This window comes from Parasteatoda tepidariorum, chromosome 5 (genome assembly GCF_982258835.1).
Source record: "Parasteatoda tepidariorum strain Cologne lab strain chromosome 5, Ptep-v5.0, whole genome shotgun sequence".
In the NCBI taxonomy this organism is placed as follows: domain Eukaryota; kingdom Metazoa; phylum Arthropoda; class Arachnida; order Araneae; family Theridiidae; genus Parasteatoda; species Parasteatoda tepidariorum.
Window position 1 is genome coordinate 82,091,392 of NC_141759.1, and position 24,758 is coordinate 82,116,149.

At 32.6% G+C, this 24,758-nt stretch overlaps 3 protein-coding genes across 6 annotated transcripts in view; 1 reads left to right on the forward strand and 2 right to left on the reverse strand.

Annotated features, from left to right (window-relative positions):
* Eaat1 (Excitatory amino acid transporter 1) overlaps window positions 1–711 on the reverse strand; it is a 101,410-nt gene extending 100,699 nt beyond the window's left edge. The window contains exon 1 of the mRNA XM_087164412.1: window positions 570–711. Coding sequence (XP_087020538.1) covers window positions 570–647 — 78 coding nt within the window. The 5' untranslated portion in view covers window positions 648–711. The remainder of the gene's footprint in view (window positions 1–569) is intronic.
* A 2,993-nt stretch (window positions 712–3,704) lies between these two features.
* On the forward strand, window positions 3,705–7,061 carry LOC147809609 (uncharacterized). The gene is made up of 2 exons (XM_087162882.1): window positions 3,705–6,610; window positions 6,668–7,061. Exons 1-2 carry the CDS (start codon window positions 3,705–3,707, stop codon window positions 7,059–7,061), a joined length of 3,300 nt encoding a protein of 1,099 aa, XP_087019008.1.
* A 10,811-nt stretch (window positions 7,062–17,872) lies between these two features.
* The window catches only part of Kif3C (Kinesin family member 3C), a 56,381-nt gene continuing 49,495 nt past the window's right edge, over window positions 17,873–24,758 (reverse strand). The window contains exons 14-16 of one of the 4 annotated variants that reach the window (XM_087164417.1): window positions 23,334–23,452; window positions 21,419–21,491; window positions 17,873–19,423 (exon numbers count right to left, since the gene is read on the reverse strand). In XM_087164417.1, the coding sequence (XP_087020543.1) occupies window positions 19,146–19,423; window positions 21,419–21,491; window positions 23,334–23,452 (470 nt within the window). In that variant the 3' untranslated portion in view covers window positions 17,873–19,145. Of the gene's footprint in view, window positions 19,424–20,244; window positions 20,649–21,001; window positions 21,492–23,333; window positions 23,453–24,758 lie in introns of those variants that run through there. The other 3 variants (XM_087164419.1, XM_087164416.1, XR_015433808.1) reach the window with 3 other exon arrangements.

Sequence of the window (24,758 nt, forward strand, 5' to 3'; positions counted from 1 at the left end):
AATTTGCAGTTCTAAGCGAAACAGTTATTCCAAACAATAATTTTTGAAATTTGTAGCTCTAAGCGAAACAGTTATTCCAAACAATAATTTTTGAAATTTGTAGTTCTAAGCGAAACAGTTACTCACCAGTAAAATTTGTTTAATTTACGAAATCAATTATTGATAAATTAAATTAATTAATAATTATTGATAAATCAATTTCTGATAATTATGAAAGAATTTTTTTTTTCAAACTACTTTTTTTGGAATTTATATTTTAATACAAAGATAATTCTGTTAATCTGACAAATTTTTTAAGTTAACTATAAGACTGTATTTAATGATAAAAAAATATCAAAATATATTTTTGCTTGTAATTAGAGGGTCAGAAAAACATAGATATAAAAGGGATACCGGTGTCCCATTAAACACGCATTTCAGCTTAATAAAAAACTAACCTTACATAGAGTATAAAATGCTCAATAATTACGCAACGAATATCAACAAGAATTTAATAAATGTAAATATTATTTTCTATCTCGCAGTCGACAATTGAATGGAATATAAATTTAGTTTTCTTTTTTACTTACCATGTATACCCACGATGCATCACTCAATTTAGCAGAGTGCCGTTTATTCTCTTGCGAGAATTGTCTAAAAAGAGACATTTTTTTCTGAAATTATTCACTCAAAGAAAGTTTTTTTTTATTTTTAAAAAAAGTAAAATGTTTGTAAATGAGGGCAGGTGTAAAATAGAAAGCGGAACAAAGAAAGAAAAGCTCACATCCTATGACTGTTTTTGCACAAAAACATAAACTCTTTTTTTTTCTACGTGATTTCCTGTTACTTGATAAGCTGTAATTTTTCTTTGATAACGATAAAAACTGTATGAAATTAAAATAAACTATATATGAATTTTCCAATTCTATTTTTTTCCCAATTCAATATGCATTTAGAAAATTTTATTGGTTTTCATAATTAAAATGCATTGAGTGGAAATTATTTTGAATATCATAGGATACCTTTAAACATAAATGAGAAAAAAAGTTTTTTTTTTATTTGGTACCTAAATACACCCCAAAACATTAGACTTTCTTATACAAATTCTGAGACACGAGTTTCAACAAACAATGGCAGAAATTGCGATTTTTATTTAGAAAATGTAGTTCAGAAGAAAGTAAGTTCATAAAAGTGATAAAATATTTTAAAGAAATTAAATCAATTAAACATAATTAACTTTTGTAGTTATTTTAATTATTACGCAAAAATTATAAATTTTCCGAATTTCTTTACAATTCTGTTGTATTTCTTCTCCTTTTGGCCATGAAAGAAAATATGCTATATTTAAGTAATAAAATGTTTATAATTGTTTACCATGATTAACTGCATGATGACTGGTTATAACTGTATGACTGACACTGGGAAACACATTTCCCTTTTTTTTTTCATGACAACAGAATTCGAATACTTTCTTATCACTGATTTCAAATCTGCAATGGGCTTTTTTTCCAAGCTATTTCGTTTTAAAATAAACTAGATTTTAAGTTTTTTTATTTAATGTACAAGTCTAAAAATGTTATATACAGAATGAGTCGCATGAATATTTCGACTTAGGGATTTAAGGCGCATTATCAGGATTAAAATTGAATAGAACCCCATGCCCGGAAATGTCGTCATGCGCCGCTAGAGACGCTTACCTATTTTGAACTATTTCTTCGCGTGCTTATGAACAGATCAAAATCTACAGCTTTAAGAGCAAAATTAATTTCAGATTTAAAATCCCCACACCCGACTTAGGCATGATCAAGTATTTGCAGAAATGTAACAAAAATTTATTCATCAGCTTTATCACTTCTCACTCTAAATAGCATAAATGTATTTTGATAGCAACAAAATTACATAATTTCCATTTTAATGTTTTTTTTTCTATTACTAGGAAGCTCCTATATTTTAGAAACAATTTTTCAGTATCTGAAACTTTATAGTTAAATCTATCTTTCTTTTCTCTTGACGTTAAATTTCAAAATAATAATGGAGGAGGGGCAGAATTTGGTTGGAAAAATTCTTGCGCGGTATAGAGTATGCGTGCGTATAAATTTCGCTTTTATTTATTATAATTTTTTTTGTCGAATTTCAAGAATTCCGCATCCAGCTTGCACCGACCACAGTGCTGATATGAAATATCTTTTGGTAGACGGATCATGGGTTAGAGTCCCCTTCCTTGTCGTCAGGCTAACCGACGGAGGTTTTCGTAGTTTTCCTCACCATGTAACGCAAATGCGGGTCAGTCCCATTAAAAAGTTCATCACGAAGGAAACTTTCTTCCACTTCTTAATCCTGGAGTTCCCTTTTCTTCTGGTTTCAAAATCACAAGGTTACGGAGTTGAACATATTTAGTCATAAAGCTAAAAGATTTCAGAAAACCTCTCTTTTTGCAGCAAATTAAAACATCAAGGTGTGGGATCCGCCAACTTCTCCGCCGAAGGTTTTCATGACAAGAAACTTTCTATGCTTTTTGGGAAAATTTCTTCTAGTGGTTGCTAAGATTTCGTCTTAATGCACGATTCTTTGTTTTATAAATATGATTTTCCACTGCACCACATAAAAATGATTCAAAAGTTCAAATGAAACACCACTTTGCTTTAGCTCTCGGGTGGTGAGGTTTTAAAAATGCTGCCAAAATTACCAAAAATTCTGAAAGCTTTAATTTTTAATTGACTACCACTCTACAAAATAGTTTGCAAAAAGTCTAGTAGTTGGCAGCCCTGAATTTTTCCCAAATATTTAAAATGGTAGAAAATTTTTTGTTTTATCATTTGATTAAAAACGATTTTGGGCACCACAATATAAACTTAAAAAATGCACATAAAATGTCGGAAATGCACGCAGTATTATCTTGAGGTGATGGCAAAATTTTAAAACCCTTTGTCATCTTAAACATTATTACCCATTCGCAAAATGGGTCTTGTTTTGGGTTTGATAGCGTGTGCACCTTATTTAGACGTCACCACACTTTTCAACTGTATTCATGAGTAATAGTAAACAGTGCGCATGCGTTACTATGGCGACCGCTGCTGTTTTTCTTTTTATTTTCACTAGCAGGCATTTTAATGTATTTACATAATAATAATTTTAAAGTATTTTTATATTCTTTTTATTATTAACTTAAAATTACTGGCCTGACGGTGATTTTAATATAAATATGAATGGTGAAGAAGGAAAAGTATTTTGTGACGTCTTGAAACGCGTACATAGCCAGGATATGAAAACCAATCCGATGACAGACATCAATTGAGACAGTTTTTGCAACCCATGATTTGAAATGTTGTGGCGTTTATCGGAGTCAAACCAGAAAGAAAAAGCATTTGACCAATGGGTATGTAATGTTTGGCAACTGTTTGGCGATCGTTCAGGCGCACTTGGCGCATTGTGTCACCCCTTCGGGGGCATGCTAGGAATCGAGGGAGATGTATGTTTGTCTTGGTCGGGAGAGGGTCTCCCTTGGTTGTTTAAGAGCTGGATGCTCGAATATAAAAATAATGACTAGTTTCTTTTAATTTTTAATAAAGTTAAGTTTATTATTATGAAAATCTGGTGTGATTATTTGTATGGAATATAGTCATTACAACACGCTCTCTTTCGAGAACCAGAGCTTTGCACCGATAGAAAAGCAATTTCGGAAGTAGAATCAGAAGTTAGTTGGAGAATTCTGATCAGAGTGAAAAATGTTCAAAAACGTACGAAAAGAAGATTTGGTGACAGTTTTGTCAGAGATAGGTGAAGAAGCCAGTTTGGAACTGAAATTAACGGAGCTGAAACATATGTTGCAAAATAGCAAGGAATACTTAGACGATCCGGACTTTGTTAAAGAAATACTAAATACTACTACAGTAGAAAACAGGAAGAGAGCTGAAGAGACAGAAAAAGCGAAATTAGAAGAAGAAAAAGTACGATTAGAACGGGAACACGAAATTCAGCTGGCGAAGATCCGAACGACACGAAGTATCGAAAGCAGAAGCCCTACCCCAGACGCTCAACACAGCCGTGGAGAAAGAGAAATTTCCCTGAAACTGATAAAAGGAGTAGAAACCTTGACGATTCCAGTACCGAAGAAAGCGGAAGCATGGAATATATTTTTCGACTCCATCGAAAGAGCATTTAAACATAAGAATGTTCCGGACGAATTCAAAGCAGAGATATTGTTGAAATTAATTGGGGATAAAGCTGCCAATGTTCTTGTTTATATCAAGGGAGAAGATTTAAAGGACTATCAAAAAGTAAAAACACTGATTCTGAAGGAATATGAACCGACCCCCCAAACCTGTTTGGAAAATTTCAGAAGAGCAAAACGATATTCAGGAGAAACACACATCCAGTTCGCTTCACGAATGACCGCAACATGGGATTATTACTGTAAATTAAGAAATGCAGAAGATATTGATACACTTAAAGAACTAATTATATCCGACAAGATATTCCAAACTTTAGACGGAGAGACAGCGTCCCATATCACAATACGACAAGGAAATACATGGTTGAAGCCTCAGGAATTAGCTAGAGAATGTGATATTTACTTTTCAGCGCGAAGAAAATCTTTTGATGAATACCGAAGTGAAGGAAAACGCCCGAGATTTGGAGACGCAACATATTCACCGGAAAAGTATGTTCCCCCTCAACTGAGAAAAGAATATCCGAGACAAGAAAACAATTTCGTCAGGCAAAGAGAATGCTACATTTGTGGGAGCTATCGACACATTGCGAGAGACTGTTCCGATAGAAAGAAAAAGAATGAAATGACGGGAAAGCGAAATGAAAGGGATCACACAAAAATTTCAAGAAATTCGAATAAAGTATCAAGCCGAGAAGAAGCGGTGGTAGCGAAAGTAGATTCATCTCATCTACGGAGTGACGTCAGAGGAACCATTATTAAACCCCTGCAGAAAGTTAATATTTTTATCAACTCCGAAGAAATCGAAGCAATCGTCGATTCTGGAACTCAGATTTCAATTCTACATTCGTCATTCATTCCGGATGTAAAGGAGAGAGATGGAGGGAAAATTTTGTTAACTTCTGCATTCGGACAACAGATTGAAGCAAAAGTTTGCCGTACGCCGATTTATCTAAGAAATGATGGAACTAACTTATTTAATTCAGTGGATACCTTTATTGCTGTGACGGATGAATTAAATGTGCCTTGTTTATTAACTCCCGAAATACATGAACTGTTGATCAACCCCCCAGAAAAGAACATGGATTCCGACATCGCAGAAGAAAGGCGTCAGAACAAAGAAGAAAAAATGTTCGTTTTGTTTACTGAAACAGAAAAAGAGAAACAAAATACGACAGAAGAGAGAAATGAAGAGGTGAAGGAGAGGGAGAAGGGCATTGCAACAGTTGCCCCTGGCAACCAGTCAAGCTTTGGGGAGTGGCTAGAGGATAATGCAACAGCCAATCCCACCGAGTCTACTGTATCGACAGCCAAACAGCTGTTCATAGAACAACAAACATGCCCGACTCTACACGAGCCTTGGAAGTTGTCGAAGGAAAAGAAGGGAAACTATTTTATTATGGACGGACTCTTGCATCATGAAGAAAAATTGTTTGGAGAGAAAATACGCCAATTAGTTCTCTCATTAAGTCGAAGACAGAAGGTACTTGATCTAGCTCACAACTCGGTATTTGGATGCCATATGGGCATGCGGAAGACAAAAGATAGAATTAGGTATTCCTTCTACTGGCCAGGAGTTTCTCAAGATGTGGAACACTTTTGCAAAACATGCAGCGAATGTCAATTAAGAAGCCCTGAGAAAAGGTCGGATAAAATTCCAATAACCCCAGTAGCAAGACCTGGACTGCCATTCGAAATCGTAAACATCGATATTATTGGGCCCATTGATCCACCCTCTGCTAGGAAGCACAAATATATTTTATGTCTTATAGATCAACACTCAAGATGGCCGGAGGCCATTCCTCTGAAAAGCTTAAGTGCAAAAGCTATTTGCACAGCTCTCCTCGAAATATTCATGCGAACAGGAATCCCGCATACTATTGCAAGTGATAATGGTACAAATTTCGTGTCAAGACTGACTAAAGAATTTCAAGAAAGATTGGGTGCCCATCCTAGATTTTCAACCCCTGGATACAGTGCTTCCAATGGACTAGTTGAACGATGGAATAGGAGTTTACAGCAGATGCTACATCATGTGATAAGGAGCGACCCATCTAACTGGGATAAGCATATCCCATTCCTGTTATTTGCTTATCGGGAAATCCCCAACTGCACCACTGGAATATCACCTTTTCAATTAATGTATGGAAGACAGCCAAGAGGACCTTTGGCAGTGCTAAAATCATCATGGTCTGGTGAAATACCCATTCCTCCAAATTTGAGTGAATCAGCTGTCGAATACTTACAACAGTTGAAAAGAAGAATGGAGCAAGCTGCAGAACAAGCTGAATTGATCACAAGTGGAAAACAACAAAAATACACTGAATATTTCAATCGAAGATCCGTGCCAAAAAGTTTCAAGAATGGTGACCTAGTTTATTTACTTATACCGGACTCTAACAACAAGCTTTATGCTAGATGGAGTGGTCCTGGTGAAATAGTGAGTCTTATTCCTCCTCACTCGTACAAAGTAAGACTACCAGATGGAAAAATAAAACATGTTCATTCCAACAAAATAAGAAAATTTCAAGCTCGTGTCAACGCCGTTGGAGTGATATTCGAAAATGAAGAAGATTTTGGAGAAGTCATAACTCTACCAAGAAAAGACTTATCTACCCCTTTGGAGTATTTAAAAATTGAAGGAAATTTAGATCTAGAAAATTTGGATAAAACTCAGAAGAATAGTTTAATGACCCTCATCAACCAGCATCAAGCATTATTTACAGGAAAAGTAAAAATGGCTAAAGTAGAATCCCACAAGATCAGATTGATTCCCAATGTAGAAAGAAAGAAACCACATGTATATAGGATCCCAGAAGCGTTGAAAACAAGAGTTGATGCAGAAATAGAAGATTTGTTAAGTTCAGGACTAATAGAGGAGAGTGAAGCTGAGATAGCTCACCCAGTAGTTTGAGTAAACAAGAAAGATGGAAGCATCAGACTCTGTGTTGATTATAGAGCTCTGAATGCGGTTACCAAAGCAGACGATTTTCCGATGGAAGATGCAGTGGATCTAATGTACAATATAGGAAGAGCCAATGTAATAAGCACGCTTGATCTTCTCAAAGGTTATTACGCCGTTCCTATGGAGGAAGAAAGCAAAGAATTTACATCTTTCAAAACTCACCGTGGGCAGTATCAATTTAAAGTTCTCCCATTTGGATTAAAAAATGCCGCTGCCACTTTTCAGCGAGTTATGAACAAGTCACTAAAAGAGTTCAAGGAATTTTCAAGATCATATATTGACGATATTGCTATTTTCTCAAAAGACTTCGAAACCCATCTCCAAGATTTAGAAAAAGTCTTTACAAAATTAGAATTATTAGGATTTACCATCAACGTGAAGAAATGTTCTTTTGCGAAACCTCAAATAAAATATTTAGGACACGTGATTGGATCGGGGAAACATCAACCTGACCCGGAGAAAATAATAGCCATTCAAAAATTGGAATCACCAAAGACGAAAACTCATCTGAAAAGCCTTCTAGGACTGACGAATTACTACAGGGAATACATCCCAAACTATGCAGACGTCGCATACCCCCTCACCGAACTCACGAGAAAAAAACAACCGGAGATGCTTGAATGGAGAGAAACACATGAGTCTGCTTTCCAACGGCTCAAGGAGAAATTGGCGAAAACAACGGAATTGATTACCCCTACCCCCAACGAGCATTTCATCATCCACTTTGATGCTTCACAGGTGGGAGTAGGTGCCTGCTTGTCTCAACGCAAAGGCGACTCAGAAGTACCAGTGTGTTATGCCAGCCAAAAGCTTTCTAAATCTCAACAGAATTGGCCCACTATTGAGCGAGAGGCCTATGGAATAGTATGGGCATTGAAGAAATTCGAGCCTTGGATATTTGGCTCCCCAATCAAAATTGTGACCGACCACAACCCACTGGCATTCATCGTTAAAAATGCTCCCCAATCGTCTAAGCTCCAAAGGTGGGCGCTTGCCCTACAAAAATATAATTTAAGTATCGAGCACTGTCCGGGAAGAAATCTTAAAAACGCAGATGCCCTTTCCAGACTCCCAATCTCAGGTGATTAAAAATAAATAAACTGTCGAGGTCAATGCAGACTTGGTCAGCTAGTGTTAAAAGTTATTTCATGACTCTTATATTATTTTATTAGAGACTCTAAGTGTTTATATGCTTATATTGATATTTACTTGTGGATAAATTTAAAATAACAGATATTTGAGGTAAGTGCTTAATTAATTTGAAAACATATTTTAAAGTAAGATCTTTATAATTCAAAAAAAAATGAATGATTTAGTGTTTGAAAAATAGTAAATTTCATTGTTTATATGCATAATTTTAAGATATGATTAAAATCCATGGAAGTATAATTATTGAATTGTAATGTTTATACATGATCTTTAAGGTGTTATGGTTTAAAAATATATTTTTTATTTTGGTTTGTAGCAATAATTGTTTAATTAATAATGTGAGTATTAAATATTATTAGTATTACTGTGTGTCAGTAGGGTATAGTTAAGGTGGATAATTATTCTTGTATTAGATATTATTTTATAACTATTTTTGCTATAAAAAAAAAGGTTATATAGGATTGAATTGTTGATTGCTAGTGTTATAGTGTATAATTAATGATAACTAACTCAGTGGCGCGACAGCCCATTAAGAGGGCCAAGGCCGACTGTGCCCATCTCAGTTTTCTTGACCTTGGGCTCTGGGGTGCAGGAGCATATGTTCCGGTCAGGTGGTCAGCCGAACGCGGAACCCCCAGTGTTAGTTCCCAAGCATGCTTGGTACTCATTTTATCGACCCACTGAAGGGATGAACGGCTGAGTCGGCCTTGCCCGGCCCAAGGATCGAACCAAGGACCTGTGGCACGACAGCGCGAAGCGCTACCGCTCAGCCACCGGGCGTCATATTAATGATAACTGATTCTGATATAACTGACTAATTAATGATAACTGAGTTCATATATGAGTAGTTTGAATATCTCATCTGTATTAGTGTTTAATATTCCTATTATGTTTTCATTGGAAATATTACATAATCATGTTTATCGTATGTATCATTCTGTATTATAATTTTTTTTTGATCGCAAACAGTTGTTTTTTTTTAATTTTCAGATTAACGATTAATTATTTGTAATATAATCATTATCTTAGGGGGAAAGGTGTAATGTTTGGCAACTGTTTGGCGATCGTTCAGGCGCACTTGGCGCATTGTGTCACCCCTTCGGGGGCATGCTAGGAATCGAGGGAGATGTATGTTTGTCTTGGTCGGGAGAGGGTCTCCCTTGGTTGTTTAAGAGCTGGATGCTCGAATATAAAAATAATGACTAGTTTCTTTTAATTTTTAATAAAGTTAAGTTTATTATTATGAAAATCTGGTGTGATTATTTGTATGGAATATAGTCATTACAGGGTATCAACGTTTTCCTTTTTTTGATTCTTATTTCTTACTTACATATTTTTTTTTTCTTTTTTGTTACTGTTTTATCTCATCTAGAGCTTTTAATCGTAATTTTCTTGATGTTTTAGTTTATCCAATGCGTTTATCTGTGTTTTTTGTTATTGTTTTAGCTTATTCAATGCTTTTAGCCGCTTTTTCTTATTTAATTAATTCTTTAAATAAAGTCGCGAGTTAAAATTTCCGGTTTTGCAGCTCTAAATAAATGTTACGAAATCACCGTGGATAACATAATCAGTTATATAATTTGAGATTTTATTAATCAGAGAAAGCTCAACAGTTAAAGTTTACCTTCAACAAATACTAGAAAACAATAAAGCCTAAAAATATGTTTATTTTATATAATACACATTTACAATAACTTCCACTCAGAGTAAAACCCTTAGCTATTTTACAGTTATTTATACAGTTCTAGGTACAATAAATTCCAACTACACAATTTTAACCCACAAGTTTAGTTGTGCATAATGATAGACTAAATAGTCTTTTGCAACAATTAATAGCAACTTAGACAATTATGATATAGAAAATATTACTTTTTTTTAAATAACAGCAATTTAAACATTTAAAATATTCAACTCATTATTTTTACATATGATTTGAAAACTTTCACAAAAACACATTTTCACCGGGCAAATAACATATTTTTTTGTAATTTCTCAATTAAAGAAAGTCACAATGGTAAAAAAAAATTAAGATGAGTAGCTTTATATATGTAACTGTTTTATATCGCAAAATTATTATTAATTATGATCAAAGTTAACAAAAATCTCTAAAAAAGCTGATATTAAAGACCAAATAGCTTTTGGATTCCAAATAGGGGTTCAAAAACCTTGTGTTTGATAACATTATAAACACTCTTTAAAAAACAATTTGATGTACACAAACACTCTGAACATTAACAAATTATCAATCATTGAAACATTCTATACATGTTTAAACACAGCAAGTGAGCATAATTTCGATCTCCAATGTACACCTTTTTATTAAATATAAAAACTAGTAGCAATCTTTTATTGCACTTATAAATTATTACACTTAGTAGTAGCAATATATTATTGCACTGAAACTTAAAAGTATAGTTACAGTGATTATGAAACCTTTAAAATCAAAAGGTGAGATAATAGTATCACAAAATATATTAGTGTAAGAAAATCTTAAAAATACCTACATAAAGTGCCAAACTACAATCCAACATGCTTTAAAAGATCTATGTGTAACAGGATATACTCAAAGTAAACCTCATTTACATAAATTAGATTAAAACACACATTTAATACCTGAGATTTAAAATGAATATATTCTCTCACATACTAATAACAGAATAATACGTTACTTCTTTGTAGCCTTCACCCTGGTAACAGAAAATGGTATCTAAAATATAATAAATTATTTTTGGGACCTAACAGTAACAATTATTCCTTTCCTCTTTGCCCTAAATGCCAACAAAACCAGGCATCACCTGAGCACATCTTGAACTGTTTAGGGCTGGACTGGAACGACATTCATTCCTCTCCCCTTTTAGTTTCGGACTTCCTAAATGTCAACGGATTTATTGATCTGGTCTGACTCCGTCAGACCAGATGGTAATTAGCAACAACAACATGACTAGATTTTCGCTTCATTAAATTAGCATACTTTTATTGTACATTAATAATCGAAACTTATTATTGCATCCTAGCTCTGTTAAAAATGCAACCATATTTCAAATTGGTAATTACACCTTTGTGTCTATAGACCCTACTATATGAGGGTATGGCATTATGCGATATTAAACAGGGTGAGTTGCCAAATCTTTCAACAAAAAATAAGCACTTTATAAGAGCTCAAAAAATATTTTAAGCCCCATATACATTAATAAAATGCAAAATAATTTTCTAAGACTATACATAATCATGATAAAATAACTAGTTTCAGACAAATCTTTTTCTTGATTACATTATAAACCATAAAAAGATCAAGATTTTTTCGGTTTGATTTCAGAGGGTGGAAAATGATGCTTGAAATTTAGAATATCTTGCAAAATGATTAAGCAAACCAGAGATTAAACAAAGACTAAATGCTGGAAATAGCAATCTCTTAAGTGCTAAAAAACTGCTAACATAAAAAGTAATAACGAGATAAACAAAGCTTCAGATTTATAAAACTATAATCAGACCAACCGTTATCTATGGATCAGAGACATGGATTCCAACCTTTTTTTTATTTCCAATGAGCTGCACAATCGGTCTTGCCGATAAGCAGACCTAGTGTGTTCTCCAGAGGTGGTATCCACTCTTTCAGGACCACCACAATGGGTGAGATACCGTTGGTCATGTTAATTTGGACGTCTAGTTTCTGCCACACTAGATGGCAGCACCGAGACTCTATTTGGGTGTTAAAGTGCACTAGGAGTTTAATTTTTGCCGGAAATGCCAAGAGCCAATAAGGCACCCCAGGGATCTTTTACATGCCGCATAATCATACGACATGGCCGCTGAGGATTTTCTACATCCCGAAAATCTGGTGTCTGGGCCGGGGATTGAACCCACAAACTTGGGCTCAGAAGGTCGACGACAAACCAACTGCGCCACCCAGCCACTGGATTCCAACCTAGAAACAAGAAAAAATGCTGATTACCTGGGAAAGAAAAATTCTTAGAACTATTTTTGGATCTGTCAAAGAGGATGATCTGTGGAGAAGGCGATACAATTTCGAAATTTCAAGACTTTTTAAAGAAAAAAGATATAATCAACTATGTAAAAGCAAAGAGAATTCAATGGCTAGGACACCTTGAGAGAATGCAGGAAAACAGAGGCACTAAGAAGATATTCAAGGGGCAGTGTCAGGGCCAAAAGAAAAGAGGAAGGCTGGCCAAGAGATGGTTAGACGAGGTGGAGAAAGACCTTAAGATTCCAAAAGTCCGAAACTGGAAAAAAAGAGCTAGAGACAGGAGACTTTGGAGAAAAATTGTTAGTGACACCATAGTCCGACATGGACTGTAATGCCAAGGAGTTAGTTAGTTAGTTGCAAAATGCAGCAGAATTGCAAACGAGAGTGCAAGAATCCCACCGAATCCAGCTTTGTAGACGCACATGCGAACCCACAAGTATTTCATCAAGCATGTAACACGATTGGCGCTTTCATACGCAACGGACAGACGGTACACTGAAATACATTGGGTTTTAATGAATTGTGGAAATGTTGAATAGAACAATGTGAAAACCACGCTTTTGCATGTGGCTAAAATAGACATGGTAATGCATTATTTTGCTTTTTTTTTTCCTATTATAGGGTATTATTTATGTTTTTTGCTCATTTTCCAGACCTCTTCTTAAATTAATTTTTGAATAATATTTTATATTACGAGAGCAATATTGCTTGTGAAAAATTTTTTTCTTCATAAATTAGTGTAAATTTTGCATCGAATCTTGTTGTTTAAAAAGGCTCCAATACTAACTGTTGATGTTGAACAGACTTTAAGATAAAAAATTTACTTTGGGGTACTGGCTATTTTCCAATTTTAGGAATATCAAAAAATATTTAATTTACAATGCAATTCTAATGTTGTTGAATTTTGAAACGAGAAAAAATAAATTTTGTCAGAATGAGGGCTACATGAGGCACTATTCAGATGAAATGAAATGAAAGCACAAAACTAAAATAAGTACTCAAATATATATTTTTATAAGTACAGAATATAAGATATTTTAATTAAACTTAAATGTTTTATATTTAATATTTAAATTCATTACACTTATTTTAGATATGCGATGATTCATTATTTAAAATTAAAAACAAATACTTCACATATTAATTTTAAATCAAAAATTGACAATTCACTAGTTGACAAGAATAAACCACACATTGAGGTTATTTACAAAAATAGGCACTAGTTCGTCCCCCAGTGACTGATTACAATTAGATAAATGGTACCCATTTCACTATTAATACACAACACACTATTAAACTATGATATATTTTCTTCTTTGTAAAATTATCACAAAACTAAGAAAGACACAAATTCCTTGAAAGTAATGGTAAGCAAGTTTAATTTTCTGAAACAAATTGGCCAGCAATTGATTTCCCACGCAGCAAGATACAAGTTTGTATCAAGGAAAAACTGTGAAAGTTGTACTATTTTTTTTAATTATAATCATTAAATTTTGAATTCTAAGACATCTACTCTACTCCTCTTTTGGTCTTCGATTTCATTCAGGTAAATGGGTTCATAGATCTGGTCTGACTTCATCAGGCCAGAAGAGGATAAGCAACAACAACAACAACAAATTTTGCATAATACCATTTGCTTAAAAAAGAATTTTTTCAACAATATTTAACTTTACAAATTTAGTTCATAAAACTTATAAATGAAAAAAAAAAAAAGAATTCTTTCCAAGACTTTGTAATTTTTAAAGAAACAATATTTCATTTTATAACCGAGGTTAAACAGCAGACTCAATTTTTGGGTTTACGACTACAAATGTTCAGTTCCGTAGTCTTGTAATTTTAAACCCAATCCAGAAGACAAGGGAACTCCTGGATTGGAGAAATTAGCCTACATGGAGGACATTTTGAGGGGACTAACCTGCATTTGCGTTACATGGAGAGGAAAACCACAAAACCCTCCCACAGTTAGCCTAAAGACAAGGGGAATTCCCACTTTTCTAAGAAATCATGTGCAAATGTCCAATATAACAGAAAAAAAAAATAAAAAAAAAATAATAAATCTTTACATTTTACACAGTTGTACTAACATGTACATAAAAATGCAGTGGACTAAACCCCAGACTGTGTTTAGGATTGTTCACTGAAAGAAGTTTTTGAGCTCACGCTAAATTTTGTATACTTCCCAACTAACAAATCAGATATTCGAAAATAACATATATCTTAAGTCCTGCACGTAATTGGTAAATCAATGAAATAAAAAACTAAGTACCTGGAAATACAATTGCTGACCCATTTGAAAAGAATGAACACAAAAAGGTATGAAATTCAAAGAATAGGATATAACTTAAAATTGTTCAAGAAATAAAAAGCAATAACCTTGTACATATTCAACATTTTATTTTGAAATGTCTAAGGTAACGCTAAGTGTAAATAGATGAAATTAAAACTATTCTCTATGTTCTTTCAATTTCTCTTTTTGTGGTATTAAAGTTGAATTAACTGTTTGAACAATAATCATTCATTATTAATTTCAATCCAACCACATAATCATAAACTTTACATTAAGCCATGCAATTATCAACCATAAAAACATAGTTATTAAATCAGGAATACTAAATTCCTGATTGTTGTTTCGAGTAACTTACTTAAATATCTTAATATACATAAACATAACATATCAATAAATACTGAAAAAACATTATAAATACATATTATTCAATAAATACTTTAAAATATATCAATAAATACTGTAAAAATACTGAAAAGTGTTTTAATCAGGAATGAATAGGCGCCATCTTAAGAGTAACTCAGCACAGGAGTTAGGATGCTATAAAATCTGGCACGTCTTATAATTCAATACTATAGGTGCTTCATAGAGCTTTTTTTTAAGCTCCACTGGAAAGTTCTTTAAATTAAAACAAAAATATAGGGTTGTCTTAAAAATGAAGCCTGTAATATACAGAGCAAAAATGCTTCTAAAGCTTGCAGATCTGTGTTCTTGCAGAAAAGTGCTCTTTTAAAATGATAGTTACTGCCTATGAGTTTTCAAATGATAGTCTTCGGCAGATCTTCGTTGCATTCAGTACTGGATTTAAGCATGGGCACACCCGGGGGCCCCCAGACACTCAGGGGGCCCTTAAGAATCTTAATTTTTACAAATTGTGTTAAAAAAAAAGCTAAAAATAAACAACATTACCATTAACAGGGATGATTGTGAGCCCAAGTCAAAATTCCAGAAAATTTCTTGAGTTACATAAAAAAAAAAAAAAACCAGTTTGAATTGAAAAATTAGAAAAAAATTTAAACAAGGTTTTTTTCCTTTTTCTCAATATTTCTTAGTTTACTTAAAATATATTTAAAATTTTACACATACCTATGATGACCTGGAGAAGTAATTAAAATTTACAAATATGTCTTTCTTGAGTTAATGATTATGACAGCTATTTACTGATAAAAAATGAATATTAATCATGGATATAAGCTTATAAAGTATCCCTCCGTCTCTCCCTTACAAACCAAACAAATAAAATAAACTGTGTTTTTAAGTTCCACCTTTGAAAATTTGATCTCCGGAAACTTCTGTGATCAATGATTTTTTGAAACGTTTGGACCTTTGATCTCCGGAAACTTCCGGATCACTGTTAGCGAAAAATCCGGATTTTTTCCGGAGCACAATCAGCCCTGCATACATATTTTTTTAAATAAATATATTCTATTCTATAATGTGTGCATTTTGATTTGTTTTCGACAAATTGTGATTGATTATCATGCAAATACCAATAATTTGAATAGTTTATCACCAAGAAAGCTTAAAAAGGCAATCAAAATCTATTTTTTTACGTTCCAATAAAATTTTTTAGATACTTGAGCATTGAAAGACGTTTTACTAACTGTTTAGTTCGACATACCTTTAGAATTTTCTTTTAAATTGTTATACATTTATTTAATATTTTTAATTAACTTCGTTGGTTTTGAAATTTATTCTATTATTTGAGGATTACAACTGATTAGCATCTCAATTATTATTTTTTTAAAATTATGAGTAGTTCAAAAATGCTTTAAGTTTTGGGCGGTAGTCAAAATGTGTTTAAATTTGTTAAAATTATTGCATCTCGTAAAAATTATTTATTTTACGCATGTGAATTGTTTTTTAAAGTTTGTTTTTAAACATTATGGCACGTTACAGGGGTCTAAAACATTTTTGTACCCGGGGACCCTGTGTGATATTTAGACAGTCCTGGCTGCATTGCATGGGATTTGCTCACTACGTCAAAATGCCAGAGTGGACACTTGCAGATTTACGTCGAACCCAGGGATGTTGCTGATGATATTACTGTACACGCCAGTTATCAGAATCCTGTGACCCCTGGGTTAGCTATTGATATTAATTTATCTTATCTGTATAATGCTTTTATGTTCTGTATTCTAAAATAATGTGTAATTTATAATGTAAGTGATAAGACATACCAGCAAAAAATTTTGTAAAGAAAATTACCAACCACTAATGCACACTAATGGGTGGTTCAGTGTTATATGGCCACAATCGAGTGAAGAATAAATAAATAAATCATTCTACAGATTTTCTTGAAAAAGTTTGGTTTTATGTTAAACTACATTTGAATGCTTCCGTTAAGAAAAAAAATCGGGTTTAATAGATATAAAAAAGTTTTCAGTTCTGTCTTTTTTAAATAACATGATTAATATGAAGATAGGATTTTGTTAATTTAGCATTAGATAAATATTTTAAATCTATAAACAGTAGGTAAAAAAAATCCATCACCTATAAGTAGTCAAACAGAATCGGAAATAAACTTATAAAACAAAAGCAGATTTTTAGTAATAATACAGTAGGGAACCGATTATCCGGAACGATCGGGACCATCGCTATTCCGGATAACTGATTGTTCCGGTTTTCTGAATCGCTACAAAAAGCCGTTTTTTTTTATTGTTGAAAGCAACTAAAAAAAAAAAAAAATATTTGGATATAATCTTAAAAAGAAGAAAAAAATATGAAGTAATACACTAATGATTATTTCCAAAATGATGGTAAGGTAAACATCTTTCAAAAAAGAAAAATCCTAAAATTTTACGAGGAAAAAAAATTTTTTTTTTAAAAAAAGGCGGGAAGATTTACCGAATTTCGTTCCGGTTTTTTGGTTTTCCGGATAACGGGTTCTGTACTGTATTTATAAAACAACTTTGATGCATCTTAACCACGACATTTTTTAATAAGAAGGCAGAAATATTTGCAAGAATCTAATTTAAGTTTGTTACGCATCATTATGGAACTACAGTAATTCACTGCATTATAACAATTGTCATTTTTGCACGAGTATGTAAGATATTTTCTTTTGTAATATCAAACTATCACAGAGGAAAAATTTAGCATTAACTTTATCTCTATATACAGTCAAACACTATATAGTGAACCTTCAAGGTCGCTATAGTGAACCTTCAAGGGTTCAAAATTTCTGTTCACTATAACCGAGAGTTCACTATAACTGCTAACAATTTTAACCAATTTTTCCGAACTGCTCCCTTTTATTACACATTATTTAAATACATGACCCACAAAAAGAAATATAAAAATAATTAAAAATTAATATGTAGTAACAAAAAATGTGTTAACTTTTATTTTTTACTACTCTTCGTTTTGCGTACAAAAACTTTAGGGGTGGCCTTTATTTAGGGATGGGAAACTGAGATAGAAGAAGCAAACAAACAAAAAAAAAATGCTTATGGCTACATTCCACTCAATAGATTGTTTTAAAACTCAGTATACATATTTTATGTAAAAATTTCAAAATTAGCAAAAAATGAAGAAAAAAATCAGTCGAAGATCGAAAAAAGTTCATAACAGGGTGCGTAGCCAAATTACTCAACAAAAAATAAGCACCTTTTAAGCACTTTTCAAGCACTCAAAAAATATTTTTAAGCACTTTAAAAAATATCGTAATTAGGCAGGGTTGGAAAGTTATTGACAATCGACGGTTTTAACCGTCATGTCAAAAAAATAAAAATAATAATAAACCTTTTGGCATTGTTTTTGACAATTGTCAAAAATCATTAAATTTTGAATCGTGTAAAACGAAAGGCGTTTTCATACGCTACGGACAGACTATAAGCCGAAATAGATTGGAGTCGAATTAATTATGAAAACGTTGAATAGAACAATGTGAACTGTGTCTTTTTGCATAATTCGAAGCAAAAATCAATACAGTAAACGAAAAATCTCATTTTGAATAAGGGGAAATTAAGCACTTTTTAAAAGCACCCAATGAAAAAGGCACCTTTAAGGGCTTTTAAAAAACGAAAATAAGCACATTTAAGCACTTTTTAAAAACTCTACGCACCCTGTCATAATATCCAATTTTCTCTCTTCTTCTGGTTCACTATGTCCACAAAAAATAATACTATATGTGTATAGCAAGGCACGGGAGCAAACATTTAGTTCACTATATATGGAAGTTCACTATAAAGGGGTTTGACTGTATTTATTATAACATACGTAGCTATGTCAAAGTATTTTAGTAAAAGATTAAATTTTAGTCCAATTAAAAAAAAAACACATCCCCATAAAAAGCACAGAATTTTCTCTAAACGTATTTTGACTTGAATATATATTATTGCAAGATATGATCTGAAATACGTAAAAAAATTTAACATAAAAATAAAGTTATCAATATAAGTGTGTATTTGCTTTTATACAACAGTTGCTGAGTAAAACATAAATGTTTTTATAGAAAGCATAAATAGACCATGTGACAACCCTAAATACGAAGCAATAATTGATATTATTCGTGGGCAACGCTTCCTTCATCAGATTTTGGACGGATGGGGGGTAAAATAGATGGTAGCACCCTATACTCACTGTCACAGTTCACACTGGGGGACGGAGGACGTCAGATAGGCCACTCCATGGACCCTATATTAGTTTGTAATCTCCGTTTACCCCGTTTGTACAAGTCCCCGCCATTAGGCAGAGCTTCAAGTTTTGTGGGTTTACGGTAGGTAAGGGTAGATTCTTGACTAGAGGGTTGGATGAGAGGCGCAGAGCCATTCAGAGAACTGTTCAGATTGCTGCCATTCAGTGCAAAAGAGTTCAGTGAATTTAGGGTGTTATTTTCTTTAACAAAAGTGGAGAGAGAGCCATTTGATAAACTAAGTGTCTCCTTATTGGCTGAAAGAGAGAGAGAGAGAAGTACATTAGAACAAAAGGTAAAAAAAAAGTTTAAAAATCATATGCTTTTATTTTATTTCATTATCGTCGTTAAACAGCCAACCTGAGTTTGGGTGTACGACTACCAATGTCTAACTTCGTAGCCTTGTAATTTTAAACCTGATCCAGAAGACATGGGAACTCCTGGATTAAGTAATGGGAGAAATTTGCCTTCGTGGAGGACTTTTTGATGGAACTAACCCGCATTGGCGCTACATGAAAAGGAAAACCACGAAAATTACCCACAATTAGCCTGCAGGGGTGATTGTGAGCCTAATTTAAAAATCCTGAAAATTTATTGAGTAAAATCATTACTGGCGCATTTCAAAAAATTAAAGTTTTTATAATTTTAAATCATTGACAACATGAAATTCTACATAAATTATATGCAGCATAATTTAAATGAATAATTATGTATAAGTTGACTTTTATCTCTAATCACATTTAAATAATCTACGTAATCTCTAATCTACGAGAAAAAATATTTACAAATGAAAGAGATGCCAAATATAAATTCCAGTTCTAATATTTTTGAATAAAATATAAAAGAATTTTTGCACATAAAGGAGATCGATGATTTCTTGAAACTTCTGGACCTTGGGTTTCCGGAAATTTCCTGATCGCAGTCAGCAAAAAATACGGAAATCTGGATTTTCTCCGGAGCACAATCATCTCTGGCTTACGAGTACCAATGTTTAATTCCGTAGCCTTGTAATTTTAAGCCCGATCCAAAAGAAAAAGGGAACTCTAAAAAACCTATTATATATAAATTTTTAATTTAAAAAAAAATCAAATTAATGATGGCAAACAAATAATAGAATGACTTAAATGCTGAATGACAAAATCATAAAATTATAATCAGCTTCAAATTTTTTTAAATACCCTTTTTACATAAGAAGTACAGACATGTACAAAATGCATTCTATAAATAAATGAAAATTTTTATTTTTAATTGCAATAAAAAATATGCATAATATACGTTATTCCTAAATTATTTAATATAATTACGGTCTAAGACAACATATAGTGTTGACATTTTATACGTAGTATTTTTTTTATTTTATACAAAAAATAAATTGAAAAAATTATCTCTGCTAAGATTTTGATTCTATTTTTTATTTTTCACCAGAATAGAAACATTTTAGAAATTAAGAGCAAAACTGAAAAGAAGGTATATTCCTGTTAGCTGTTGTTGTAGTTCATTTACGTCGCACTAGAGCTGCACAATGGGCTATTGGCGACGGTCTGGGAAACATCCCTGAGGATGATCCGAAGACATGCCATCACAATTTTGATCCTCTGCGGAGGGGATGGCACCCCCGCTTCGGTAGCCCAACGACCTGCACCCGAAGTCGAGCACTTTACGGTAGCACAGTTTAACGAGGACCAATACCGCACACCCTCGGTCCCTGCGCAGACTGACCCAAGTGGATCACCCACCCGCACACTGACAGCAGCCAGTGATGCTTGACTTCGGTGATCTGCTGGGAATTGTGTCTTAACGATCAGTCCTCAGCGGGACATATTCCTGTTAGCAACAAATTTTACAGTTACCCAGGAAACATTACATATTGTGATTAAAATCTTTTGACATGTTTAAAAAGGTTTGCCATTTTTTGTTAAAAATATGTCTTTTGTGATTTAAATACATGTTTTAATTAGCCAACACAAAAAGTTTTTATTGTCAGAGAATACATGAATGTTACCTATGAGATTAATTGATGTTATAGCAATTTTTATATGCCTTTAAATATTGCAATGAAACCATTCAAAACTATCATTACATAATACAATTCCTGTGTTAATGAAGGGGACAATATATTCTTTTAATGAATATTATCACTCCCTGATATTTACATTAAAAAAAGATGTACATAGAGAGCAAAAGAGCCATGTTTATTTCCCTTAAAACACATGACTTACAACCCACTCTGTGTGCAGTCTCCTTGAACTTACTAAGCAGCTGCTCCTGGCGTTTAGGTTTGAAATAATTCCCGGCTATGTCCTCCTCTTCACCACGTTCCAACTTCTGAAATAAAAAGTTAATATTTAGTTTTTCATCAATTTTTGAGCAAAAATGTCATTTAAATAAAAAGTACTTAAGAAGCACGTGACTGAAAACAATACTTATTTCATTATAAAATTGAAAAATAATACAGTAGGCTTCCCACTATACAATCTATATTAGCCATGTAGGATGAAATTGTTCTTGCCTTCCAGTGGCGCCATCTATGGCCAAGACTTCGATTTTTGCCACACCTAGGGCGAACCCATTCATACATCCATTCATTCATCCCCAGATCATAATTTTGACCTGAACCAGAGAACGGTTTCCGCAGAGGCATGATTTGTTATAAGAGAGTGGAGGACTTTACAACCTGACAGATTTAACGTGCATCAGACACCATTTACTACATGGAGGGTCCAGGGCCAGCTGTACCCACATAATTAAAACACACATTTGAAGATACACAATTTAAGACAAATTATGAATGTAAAAATACTCAAAGTTTGCTAATAAACTACATAAATATGAAAATTCATAACAAAGAAGAATCAAAATGAACAGACGACTACTTTAGCACTTTATTTCAGACATTTTTCTTAGCCCCACTTCCCACAATGAGTTTTACAGACGGCAAGTGATGTCTACACTACTATTTTTTAACTTTACCAGGCTTGATAGTCGCAAGCCATTAAATTGACAGCTCATAGCAAGTTATATTTAAACTTGAAAAGAAACACAAATATTTATATTATCTGTGAATAATTATAAATTAGTCAATGAAAAATATAGCGGATAATTTTTTAGTATCTTTTGAAGTAGTTATTCTAAATACGCATTTTATGTTTAGTTTTATTCAAAATTCTCCAATCTGCAATTATATTAAATGGTACAATTCAGTAATAATGATATTGGTAAAACTAATCAATTTGCAACCAATGAAAACGATTGGTAAGGATGACCAATCAGCAAAATCCTCAGAAATTGAGAATAGAAAAGAAAAAAAAATGCTGAAAAGCCAAAAAAGATTGAACAGCAGCTCATTAAAAAACTATTCAACAATCAAAATTGTTTCGCAAGTGCATTGTTTCGACACTTGTGGAGCAAAATATTACTATAATATTCCGAATTATTTCCTCTTTTTATTTTAAAATTGTTTAATGTCACATTTTTGTTCTTGAGTTTCATAATGAAAGTAAAAAATAAATGAGTATAATCCTAATTGTTTTCTTTAACAGCTTGCACAATTAGACAACAGCTGATAAAATGAGAATTTTTTTTTTGAATAAAAGATTTTAATGAGCATTAATGTGTTTAAGGATTAACTAGTTGAGACATTTTTGATACATAACACATATATGATAAGATAATAATAATAAATAGGAAACAAGATATATATGATGCATATATAATGCAAACATTGTAAATTTTACACAGTATAAAATTGTTTCGAACAAGCAAAATTTAATATATAACATAATAATAATTATTAAGTGTTTTGTAAATATAGCTATGATTTCTTAGGAAAAAAGAATCCCAACCCTAAAAAACTTATCTTCAGCACTATCGTCTTTAAAATATTCTTAGACATAATAATAATTGACATAATAATGGAACAATAATTGACATAAGAATACAGAACAGAACAATAATAATTAAGAGTATCATAAGTAGCTAAGATTTCTTAGAATAAAAATCCATACCCTAAAAAACTTATCTTCAGCACTATCCTCCTTCAAAATATTCTTAGACATAACAATAATTGACAAAATAATGGAACAATAATTGACATAACAATATAGAACAGAACAATAATAGTTAAGTGTTTCGTAAGTAGCTAAGATTTCTTAGAATAAAAATCCATACCCTAAAAAACTTATCTTCAGCACTATCTTCTTCAAAATATTCTTTGACGCTTGATGCAGAATGATTGTGCTTTAGTCTTCGGACTGGAGATACGGCCGGTCTTCCACCTACTTGCACACCTACATGAAAGTAAAAGAAAATAAATAAAAATTCTGGCACTGAAATTGATGTGTAGCTAAATTAATAATGAAAATATTGTAAGTTTTTGGTGTTACTAGAGGTCATATGAACTATTACAAGCACGGCAATCTGAATGACTTTTTATTAACTTTTTTGTTACGTTTATTTTCAATATTTTTTATACTTTTTCTATGTTCTAATGTTTTTAATGCTCTAATGTTTATAATCTTTTAATGTGCTCATGTTACATGTTTTATTTAGATGTTAACTTATGTTCAATGTTTATTCTCCCAGTTTGTTGCATGGAGTGTTTGCACATTCCAGCGAATGATAAATGTATCATTCGCTGGAGTAAAGTTTTTTTTTTTACACTGCTGCTAAAAAAAGACAAAACAAAAAAGTTTTTTCGTGTAAGTAAATTAGTTTTTAGGTATTGCTTTAGTGAACAAAGATAGTGTGTAACTTAGTCTTTGGGTTTTGCTTTAACCTGCTCCCTGTCACTGAAAAAAAGATAAAGCTCAAAAATAATATGTTGATAGAAGTAATGCACTCTTGTAACAGCCCATTGTAGGCCAATGGGGTTACGGAGTGGGTCACTCAACAATCACGTGATCAATGGCATGGTAGCGGTTACATGGTAAGCATTGTGCACCGGCTGCCCTTACTTCCCAGAAGAGCTGGTACCCATCGATCTGAAGCTGGGGTAAGTTCAAACAGACACTGCAGATCACATTCAATGGTATTTACAATCAAATTTATCATGAAAGATTAATTACATCATTTTAAAGACTTATATTTTCAGTATTGAATTAGAAACAATTAACTTTTATTGAAATTACAATAAGATTTTTCAATTAATCTTGATTTTTTTCACCATCAATGTTTCAACCTGTAACTTCAAACAATAACTGCATTATAGTTCAAAACATTAAAGGCATTTCCTCTCCAAAATATTAAGATCATTTGAGGAATTTTCTAATAAAATGTAGCTCAATAAAAAACAAAATAGTATTTAATTAGAATAAAGGAAGTCTCAAATGCACAATAACAATGTTTCGTAGTTTTAAATTAACCAAAAATTAAGTATCGATAATATCATAGAAAAATGAATATTTTAAATTGTTCATTATTTAAATCATCAATCATAAAGTTTTTTCCAAGCATATTAGCCCACAGGCAGTTCTGCAGGCATAAAGTAGTAATTTCTTTTATTTTTTTCAAATGTCATGTACCTAAAAAACTTCACTCCATTTTCTACCTACAAACAGTCTTTCCCTTTAAAGAGCCTCTGATTTTTTTAAGCAC